This window comes from Zootoca vivipara, chromosome 10 (genome assembly GCF_963506605.1).
Source record: "Zootoca vivipara chromosome 10, rZooViv1.1, whole genome shotgun sequence".
NCBI classification, from domain to species: Eukaryota; Metazoa; Chordata; class Lepidosauria; order Squamata; family Lacertidae; genus Zootoca; species Zootoca vivipara.
Genome location: NC_083285.1, coordinates 50,730,135 through 50,740,790, shown reverse-complemented (window position 1 = coordinate 50,740,790; position 10,656 = coordinate 50,730,135). Strand labels below are relative to the sequence as shown.

General features: G+C 44.7%; 1 protein-coding gene across 3 annotated transcripts; it reads left to right on the top strand.

The window, feature by feature from the left end:
- Positions 1-629: 629 nt before the first annotated feature.
- LOC118091003 (protein mono-ADP-ribosyltransferase PARP12-like) lies at positions 630-10,324 on the top strand. 3 transcript variants are annotated; one of them, XM_060279924.1, is made up of 8 exons: positions 630-1,468; positions 3,319-3,539; positions 3,888-4,008; positions 5,302-5,398; positions 6,340-6,421; positions 7,000-7,119; positions 9,187-9,334; positions 9,989-10,324. In XM_060279924.1, exons 2-8 carry the CDS (start codon positions 3,456-3,458, stop codon positions 10,267-10,269), a joined length of 933 nt encoding a protein of 310 aa, XP_060135907.1. In that variant the 5' UTR covers positions 630-1,468; positions 3,319-3,455; the 3' UTR covers positions 10,270-10,324. The 3 variants fall into 3 exon arrangements, with proteins under 3 accessions (XP_060135907.1, XP_060135908.1, XP_034983418.2); XM_035127527.2 differs by having other exon boundaries at positions 633-1,468; positions 7,000-7,130; positions 9,183-9,334; XM_060279925.1 differs by lacking the exon at positions 3,319-3,539 and having other exon boundaries at positions 631-1,468; positions 5,250-5,398; positions 7,000-7,130; positions 9,183-9,334.
- The last annotated feature ends 332 nt before the right edge of the window (positions 10,325-10,656 follow it).

Here is a 10,656-nt window from a genome sequence, read left to right as displayed (position 1 = left end):
AGTAGACATGTGTGGGACTTAGGGATGGGTAAATCTTGTCAGTAGGGCCGGGCAATATCTAGTTTTCAACATTGTGATGTATCGCCAGGTAAACATCACGATATACCGATGCATCACAATGTCTGAAATAAGAATGGAGCTATGCAGAGGCATTGGCTAGCTTCATGTTTTTTCCTGCATCGTGATTTTTGCCAGCGCCTGCTCTTGTACTTCGCTGCCCTCTGCATGAGGCAGGGGAGAACTGAGCCAGCAGAGTTAACAAGGGCTGTAGGAATTGAGAGAAGCATTGGCTGGCTTCACTGTTTCCCCGACATTCTGATTTTTGCATAGCACACACATCATCATCATCACCATCATCATGATTCCTGATATATTGCCAGGTCAAAAATTATGAAACTGATATGATGATGATGATATATTAATTTATACCCTGCCCATTTGGCTGGGTTTCCCCAGCCACTCTGGGCAGCTTCCAACTGAATATTAAAAGCAATACAGCATCAAACATTAAAAACTTCCCTAAACAGGGCCACCTTCAGTTGTCTTTTAAAAGTGATGTGGACTTCAAACCAGTTCAGGACAATATATTGATATATTGCCCAGCCCTGCATCACGGTTTTAATTTATCACTTTCCCAATCCTAAATTCTCACATTTCCACTTTGGTTTGCAAATCTTTTTTAATCCTCATAAAAATCCGTCAATGTCCATTTATCATGCAATACACATTTTTATACTCAAATTTGCCTATTATGGACAGTTGTGCAAAGCAGTTTCCCTTGGCTTTAGCTCTGGAGGAAACAAGAGGCTAAACAGCTCCCGTTTCATGCTAATTGGGCAGGTCTAGGATGCTGGAGAGAGGACCCCAGCTGTAGAAATAGCAATGGGTGCTCGACCCACTGCAACTCCAGACCACTACAACACAGACCTTCCCATTGGGAACTACAATTCCCTGGGAGAGGGGATGCCTGTTAACCCAGTTTAAGTCTAGGCTAGCCCTTCAAAACTAGCTGTCAGCCCTGTTTGCCTTAGCCACGTTTCTCAATGGCAGAAAGGCATTGGAAAGAGTTAACTGAGCCTTTGACTCAGAGGCAGGTGATACAGTTAATTATCTAGCCAGGAAAGCCAAGAGGCTGGAGGGTGGGGCTTGCAAGGCTGGGCTGATTAGAGGGCAGTTGGGTTGGAAGGAGATCCATGAGAAGTCAAGCCTAGAAGGTTCTCGTGATTGAGATTTCTGTTGTTCTCCTTTGTAGCATTTTTTTTTATTACTGCTCTTTTTAAAAATATTACTCTGCCTTGAATCCTACCTGACTTGGTCTCCTGTTGAATTGGCTTTGGACCATAAATATGACTCGATTGTAGCAGGATTGTTTTCACACACAAAAGAGGCAAGGAGAACAAGTCTTTTTTTTCCTACTGGCTTTCTTGTGAGATGTGCTACAGAACTTCTCTGCCAAAGAGTGAAAAAGGTAAGTGGATAGATCTCGCTCTCTTTTCCTGAAGGACTCTCAAAGCAGCAATGGGGAGTCTCTGGCCCTCCTGAATTTGATTGACTGCTCAGCCTATCGGCACCAGATAGTGTACGCAAAGGTCGGGGATGATGGTGGAACCTGTGCTCCAACAATATCTGCCGGGGCACAGGTTACCCATCCCTGTCTAAAAAAGAACATGTTTTAAAGAATCATTTGTTTACTTCTGGGTATAGAACCATAGACTTGTAGAGTTGGGACACCGAGGGTCACCTAGTCCAACTTCCTGCAAGGCAAGAATCTCAGCTAAAGCATCCGTGACAGATGGCCACCCAACGTCTGCTTAAAATCCTCCAAGGAAGGAGAGTCCACAAACTCCTGAGGGAGACCCGTCTGCTGTCAAACAGCTCTTACTGTCCAAAAGTTCTTCCTGGTGTTCACTTGGAATCTCCTTTCTTGCAACGTGATGTGTATACCTCTTAAGAAGTTTGGTGCAGTAAAAGTATATCTGGCTGGAAGGATTGTCAATGCTCTTTTACTCCTAAGGTTTCTGCTGAGTAAGCTTGTGAGCACAGAGGTGGCAGGCGGACACTCGCAGCCGGGACATGGGGAATAGAGAGAGCAATACTGTGTAGACATTAAAAAATGGGGGAGGTACGCAAACTTCTTCAGTGTTAACTGCTGATTTGGTAGTCTTGAATTTTCTGTTGCAATGGGGGAACTCAAAATATGGTGTTTTACAAATGGGCCCAGAGGAGTTTGGGAAGTTTACATGTTGATCCCACTTCAAAACGTTTGAGTGACGCTGCTGTAAGCAAAGGCCAGGTGGAAACTGAAAGCTGCTTGAGGAAGAGGCAAAGTCTGAAAGCATTTGCAACAAAAATAAAAGGCCTTTAACCTCTGGCGGTACTGGATAAGACAGGCATATTTTCCTGGAGTGGTTTGCTGCTGTTATAACTCTGGTTACTTTAAGGGGAATGTATCACACCAGAAAGCAAAGTTTTGGCAACCATTAGGCTCAATTTACAAACCAGTATATGGCTAGATGGGTCTTCCAATGGGGTGGCCATTGCTAAAAAAAAGAGAGCATAACATGTAACATTTGCATATGGAAATGGCTATAATTTGACGTTGTGGGAAAGACTAACTTGGATGTGCCTGCTACCCAAGAGCTCAGGGTTGCTGGGCAATGTCAAGGCGCCTTTTCTCTCTTCTTGAGGTTCTTTAGCCTGGATCCGGACTGGCTAGCCCTCCCAATAGACAATGCCTTCCAATTGAGAACTGTCCTTTGACAGCTCTTTTAAAAGTACCTACCTTAAAGTAGGACAAATGGCTGCCCTAGTTTCCGGTCGACGTCTCATGACTGTGGTCAGTTCAGTTTGAGTGTAGCAAACCCTCTGTGCTCACAGTCACTCCACCTGGATCTACTAGGGCTAGTTCTCTGTTCTCCTTATCTGTGGCATCTCTCCTCTCCTAAAGTGCTTTATTGCCTCCTGATGCTCTAAAAAAACCTTCTGGGGAGGGACCATCATTCAATGGGGTGTCCTTATGCATGTACTTGGTACATCCAATTAAAAAGGGAGCAGGTGATGGATGGGTAACTTCTGCTGGAGACCCTGGATAGCTGCTGCCAGTCAGAATAGGGCAGGGTCACGCAACCAATAGACATCCAGATGTTGTTGGCTGACAACTCTCATCATGCCTGACTTTGGGCCATACTGGCTAGGGCTGATGGATTTGGACTGACAACAATGGCCTAGAATGAGTTGGCATAAAGTAGCTTCCTGTATAAAGGCATTGGCTAATCTCCTTGACGTGATGCCAGTGAATGTCTTAACTTTACATTTCAGGTTAAAGCTTGGAATCATTGTTCCGCAGCTGGTCCTTCTCTTTCCTATGCTTGCTGAAGTGGGGGAGGTATTCCAAAGAGAACTAGCGTCAGATGAAACAACGGACCCATCCCTGAACACTCTTAGACTCCATTGTCATGCTCTTAGACTCCATTGTCAGAATAGAATTCATCTGGTATTGGTTGGATGAAGCTGACAGGTGGATTGAATATGGGGAAAAGGTGAGGTACCCTTCTGCTCTTGCTGAGCCAAATCTTAGTGACTCTCACTGAGTGGTGTCTTTTACTGCCCTTCGTAATAGCACAGCTACCCACCTCCTAGCCAGCAATAGCCCTGCTACTACTTTCATGGCCTTCTCCTCTGGGGGAGTCCAACAACACCTGGAGGGGAAGACTGGTCTAGGGGCTGACAAAGACAAATCACAGGAATTATGGGAGTTGCAGTCGAAAACAATTTGGAGGGCATCTGATTGGGGAAGGCCAATTTCAAAGTTTGCTGAAGACTCTTGAAAATCGAAAGGCTCAAAGCCAATGGTATCTGCTATCTCCCTTTCCAACCCCTCTCTGTAGCATTTGAAGCACTGTGCTGCCACAATATCATCTGAAGAATTGGAGGCTGCTTACCAGGCGGACCACAGAGGCGTTGTCTTCTTCCATGCTGGTACTCAGCTGTACGAAGTAAATTTCCAAGGTAGTGTATCATCCTCATTAAGGTAGGGGGTGGCGTAATGCCCTTCCGATCTCTACTTTCACAAAACCTCTTGCTGTTTTTGGTATTTCCGCGTTCTACCCATCCCAGCACAAAAGCTTTGCCAGTTATGAGGCAGCACCTTCTTTCAAGAAAAGAGGAAATGATACTCTCCTGCGTATTCCTTGTACTAGCAAACTTGAAACGCAGTGTTTTTGCTTTCGGTATCTAGCAAGGTCTTGCTGCCGCTCTGAGGCCCAATCACTGCCAGGCGCACAAAGGACAGAGTAAAGGGAGGAAGCGGCTGCAACGAATAGGAAGGTCAACACTTTAACAGAGGAACTGTGCCCACAACCAAATAACTTTAATTGTGCAGGATGATTCAGAACAGCAGCCTTTAGCAGGAGAGATTCCTCTGACATAACTCTTGACTCTCTCTCTCTCTTTACCACACTGAAGATGTTCCATGTAGATACCTCGCCATACAAAAATGGTGCTAGTTTCTGAGAAATTTAACATGTGTTAATGTAACGAATCACTCAGTCCTTGGTGCCATTCTTTATAGTAACGATTTCTAAGGCTCGAGAACAAGCTGTTTCATTACAATGTCTTCCTCTACATAACCTTTGTCGAGTGAGGGTGAGGACAACCAGATTTTTGAATGTGGGCCTGCTATAATGCATTGTCTGGATGCAAACCTGGTGAAGTCCTCAGAGGACTCTATTGCTGTTCTGCACAGAGGGATTTGCATTTGTTTGGATGTGCTTCCAGGCTGTCATTATTCTGCAGGAGAGATTCAAATGCATGCTGGAAACTTGGGTTTGTACAATTAAAGTGGATTAAATGCACTGCCAAAGTAGCACAACAGATCCACTTCAACCAACCAAGCAGGACTTTCTATATTTAGGAACGTGATGGGAACATGCACTGAAAAGTGGGGTGAACAAATGATTAACAGGAAGATGTATAAAAGATGGTGCAAGCAAATCAGGGCTAGTGTTCATTGTTGTATAAATACCCTGCAAAAAATGGGTGGAATGGGAACAAACGCTCAGTAAAGACCTTTCAGGTTTTGTGCAAACAAATGGGGATGAATGGTCACTCAACAGGGCCTTTGGAGTAGCCCTGTTTTTTTCTGAAGGTGCACAAACAAAGTGAGAGGAGCCGTATTGTGATCATATCTTAGGTAGAAAGCAGGACCCTGTACTGTTCAGTAATTCTCTGTAATTAAAATTAATTCTAAGCTGCTGGTGGACATGAGATTTTTAACATTGACCCACTACCGTTTCCCTCAAGAGATGGTCCAGAGAAACCTGTACTACCGAACCCGGAGAAGAGTCTGCAGGTGGCCCAAGCTTGTGCTCTTTGGAGGAGGACGTGACAATGAGACGGGGTATTGGATATGTTTTCATTCTCAGCCTAGCTTGGTCAATGTCTACTAAACTCTTTATGTAGATTTGAGGGGTGCAAGATATATTGGTTTGATATTTGACCATGTGACTTAGATTGGGCGTAGATTGCCTTGAATGTCTCCTACCCTGTTTCTCATATTTTAAGACATACCCATAAAATAAGCCATAGCAGGATTTTTAAGCATTCAAGGAATATAAGCCATACCCCGAAAATAAGACATAGTGATAGGCACAGCAGCAATGCCGGCTGCGGCAGGAGGAGGAAAAAAATAAGACATCCCTTGAAAATAAGCCATAGTGTGTTTTTTTGAGGAAAAAAATAAATATAAGACATGTCTTATAATATGAGAAACACGGTAGAGGTGGGATAGAAATGTTTCAAATAAACACCGAACCTAAATCAATGCACGCAAAGGATATGTGCAAAATAGGCATAGAATCCCTTTGAACCATGGCTGCAAGCAGCAGATGAGCAAAGTGATATTGCTTCTCTCGTGTTCCAATTTTTAGATGATGGGCCGGGGGGGGAGGGGTATGGTTTGCAAGGTGGGTTGCCAAAAAGAAAACCAGGGCAAGGCTTCTAGTAGCTTTTAATAGAAGGGGCCGCAGTTGCTGCAGCTTGACATGGCAAACTATGCACTTCAGAAATTATGCATCCATGCAAGTGATAGAACAATGCCCCTGTGCCTTTTATTTCTTAATCCTACATCTAGCTTAAGAGATCAAACATAATCCAAAAGTGCTTAATTGTATTGAAACTTGAGTTAGCTGCTGACCAAGGCTGGGTATATATCTGTTGAATATTAGGGGGGAAAGTCTTGATCCTCCAACAATGGAACGACTTGCCTAGTTCAACAATGGAACCAATTGTTGCTTCCTCTTCTCCCTGTTATTAGATTGTTGTTTTGTCTCTTGTCTGCAGCAGTCGTTTTGAGTCTTCCCTTCCCACCCCCTTGTTTCCTTCAAGCTGGGATAAATCAGCATTGCCTAACATAGGCTATAAGGTATTCACATTTCCCCCTTACTGCTACACAGCTGACCAAAGGCCTATATTGGTCCATCTAGTTCAGTTCTGTTGACAATAGCTAGCAGTGGCTCTCCAGGTGTTCAGAGCGTGGGGGGGACATCCCCTGTCCTACCTGGAGATTCCAGGAATTGAACCTAGAGGCTCTGGCATGCAAGCTGATGTTCTGCCACTGAGCTATGGTGCTTCTCAGCAACTTCCTCTGAATGAAAAGGAGAGCCACCCATTAGCACAAGGAGAGTAAGAAATGGCTGGCAGTGTTGGCCAAAGACTAAACTCGCTTCCAAAGAGGAGCTGAGTTAAGTACCTGCTTGAGTGAATGCATCGCCAGGTGGCAGACAGAATATAGAGACTCAAGTACTATGGGCTAGTGGTAAAGTCAACATTCTAAAGAAACAAATTTTTAAAGAAAAACATGAAAATGAACAATTTCAATTGTTATGAAGCAATTTTAAACCGAAAACAGGGTTTGTGTTGTTTCAGAAAAGCGATGTATGAATGTATCTATAGGCTGGAAAGAAATAGGGAATGGTTCATTTCACTATGATTTGTGCCTAGCTGGTGGAGATCTCTGATTCTGCTGAAGAATACAATGAAATTAAGGAACTCTTTCAGAAGACCATGGAGGGTTATGTTATCCACCGACTCCAGAGGATTCAGAACCCGTCTCTTTGGCAAGTCTTCCAGTGGTTCGTATTTGACTTCCTTCTCCTCCAAGGGATAGGAGATCGCGGTATGAGAGTCTCGAAATGGTTTCCTTTGTGTCTTTTGGTGGTGAAAGGGCGGGTACTACTATTATTGGCTATGACTCCTTACTCGACTGCTATTCCTCTATCATTTGGTGGGAATTCAAATCTTGCGGCCTGGTGTCACAAATATGTAGTTGGCCATGGATTATATTTTGGGGGAAGCACATTGATATTTCTTTGTCGTGTTTTAGTCAAACAGAGGTTGACTGCATCCACCTGGGCATTCAATGCAGCATCAGCAAAGACTAGAGGATTATGGGGTACCATTATCCAAAGGGATTCCATCTCACTCACTCCCATGCATGCCAGTGTTGGGATTAGTGTTTGGGATACAGTGGCCACCCAACCAGCTGCCTAGTAGCATCCCTACATGGGTTGGCGGTGGTGGTCTCAGGTGTTGGAGAACTCCTGGACAATTGTTCTGGAGGAGTTAATTAAATATGTGACTAGTATCACATGTAGGTTGCCTCTGAAGTAATCTCTTACAGAATCTGACCACCATTCTTTCCAAGAATCCCAGCAAACAGAAGCGTTCCTCAACCTGATTCCTCTCCAGATGTTTGGGTCTACAGCTCCCATCTTCCCTGGCCATTGGCTGTGTTGACTGGAAGCTGTAGTCCAAAATGTTTGGAAGGCACTAGGTTGGGGGAGTTTGCACTAAGTAGTCCAACAGAAATTGGCCAGTGGCTGCCCAGTGACCATAATCTCTACCACCACCCAGTTCAGCTATAGGAGATATAGAATGAGCAGTGAAAACTAGCTGTAAGTTATACTCCAAAGGTGAGACTGTGCAATTTGGAAAAGCCTTCAATCCACAGTGGTCTGATGATTCCCTTGTCTAGTGGAGGTGCAATTAATTATTATTAATATTATTATTATTTGTACCCCGCCCATCTGGCTGGGTTTCCCCAGCCACTCTGGGTGGCTTCCAACAGAACACTAAAAACAGAATAAAACTTCAAACATTTAAAACTTCCCTAAACAGGGCTGCCTTCAGATGTCTTCTAAAAGTCTGATAGTTGTTTATTTCTTTGACATCTGATCGGACAGTGTTCCATAGGGCAGGTGAAACTACCGAGAAGGCCCTCTGCCTGGTTCCCTGTAACTTCGCTTCTCGTAGTGAGGGAACCGCCAGAAGGCCCTTGGCACTGGACCTCAGTGTCCGGGCAGAACGATGGGGTTGGAGATGCTCCTTCAGGTATACTGGACCCGAGGTCATTTAGGGCTTTAAAGGTCAGCACCAACACTTTGAATTGTGCTTGGAAACGTACTGGGAGCCAATGTAGGTCTTTCAGGACCGGTGTTATGTGGTCTCGGCGGCCACTCCCAGCCACCAGTCTAGCTGCCGCATTCTGGGTTAGTTGTAGTTTCTGGATCACCTTCAAAGGTAGCCCCACGTAGAACGCATTGAAGTAGTCCAAGCAGGAGATAACCAGAGCATGCACCATTCTGGCAAGACAGTCCACGGGTAGGTAGGGTCTCAGCCTGCATACCAGATGGAGCTAATAGACAGCTGCCCTGGACACAGAATTAACCTGCACCTCCATGGACAGCTGTGAGTCCAGAATGACTCCCAGGCTGCGCACCTGGTCCTTCAGAGGCACAGTTACCCCATTCAGGACCAGGGAGTCCTCCACACCCACTCGCCTCCTGTCCCCCAGAAACAGTACTTCTGTCTTGTCAGGATTCAACCTCAATATGTTAGCCACCATCCATCCTCTAACCGCCTCCAGGCATAAAGGTTTGCTTGGTGTAGAATTTGGATTTTAATGTGGAGTATATATAGTTACAATATAGTAAGCTAGTAGATCTTGGGAAAGTAATTATTTGACTACTCTGCTAGAAAAAAGTGTATAAAATTGTGCTGGCAAATGTGTAAACAGATGCTGATCCTTTCTTTGCATTGCCTGAGGGCTGGTTCAAGGAAAGGAGTTTTAATTCTTGTGTGCATTGAGTTTGTTGTTTTTATAAAGTAGATGCTTCTGTTTCTAGGCAGAAAGAGCAGATGAAGAAGATGAATGGGGGGGATGAGGTAGACGAAAGGTTCTTGTTCCATGGCACCAACAAACGCCATTTTCCTGACATCTGTGGGCAGAACTTTGACTGGAGAATCTGTGGGACCCATGGGACTCTCTATGGAAAAGGTACCAATTCAGAGCGGGCAGGAAATGTATGTGCATGTTCTCTCCATCTCAGAGAGGAACACACACACACAAATTGCAAGAACCATAACATACCATACCCTAGCTATGGTCTGATATTAAGTCCTCAGCAGAATTTAACCCTTTCCAACACCAACCAAGTACAAAAAAGTGAGTTTGTTGAAAGTCTGCAGCAACGTGGAAGACTTAGGGGACCGTGGTGATCCAACTGAATATCTGTGATTTAATGATCTCCTAGATCCACTTGCTTCCCTGCCCCTCCTCTTCAGAAGTCTACTCTCCACACCTTTGGGGTTGCCCTGTGCAAGTCACCAAATGGGCTGGTATTGGAGGAAGGCAGAGAATGCAGATGCGTGAGCACAAAGGCAAGAGAATATCACAGTGAGCAAAACACACACCCTGCATCCAGAACAGCCTCAATGGGCTATTTTGGAGGGTTCCCCCCACACCAAGGGTTTCCCTGAGCCTGTTGATACTCCCTGTTGGGTGTGGATGATGCCATTTTGGCTACATGAGCAATGGCACTTGCAATGGAAGATCGAAAATGAAGGGAGTGGTCTAAAATGTTCAAGATGATTATTTGTGCAGCAGATTCACATTGGCTTGCTTGGTTCTTACAGACATCTCTTCTTTCAGGAAGTTATTTTGCCAGAGACGCCAGTTACTCACATGCATATTGCCAGACGGAGACCCACAGCAGGAGCATGTTTGTAGCTAAAGTTCTGGTTGGAGATTACGTTCAAGGAAATCCTGCTTACCTGCGCCCTCCAGCGAGATCTAACCAATCGAACAACTTTTATGATAGCTGTGTGGACAATGTTCTTGATCCTTCTATTTTTGTCATCTTTGAGAAGTATCAGATTTACCCAGCATACATATTTGAGTATCAGCCAGTGTCCCATTGTGTGGTCATGTAAAGGCACCAATCTTTCTCTCTTCCTCCTCCTCCTCCAAACATGGACTTGAAATCCTTTTTTTATATATCTAAAACTTAAACAATTTCTTATTTAAAAGGATACTGTGACTTATTTTACTTCTGCATATTAAAAACATTACATGTTACAATTGAACAACCCATATTCTTAGCTGGATTGTTGGCATTGCTTCAAGGTAAACTGGAGCGGAAAGGTTTCTGAGGGCCCTGTGCTCACCACATCAGACCGGCACCACCCCTGACCACTTGTACAATTGACCATTGCCTTCACTCTAAAGCAGGAGTGGGGGAATTGTGGCCCTTCAAATGTCATTGGGACAACTCCCATCAGCTCCAGACTGCATAACCCAAGTGTTTCCCAAACTCCAGC

Coding starts and splice junctions, on each gene's coding strand:
- LOC118091003 (XM_035127527.2), top strand. CDS start 3,456: ATGCTCTTAGACTCCATTGTCAGAATAGAATTCATCTGGTATTGGTTG. Junction 3,540..3,887: donor GGATTGAATATGGGGAAAAG/GTGAGGTACCCT, acceptor CCCTCTCTGTAG/CATTTGAAGCACTGTGCTGC. Junction 5,399..6,339: donor GGACGTGACAATGAGACGGG/GTATTGGATATG, acceptor TCTTGTCTGCAG/CAGTCGTTTTGAGTCTTCCC.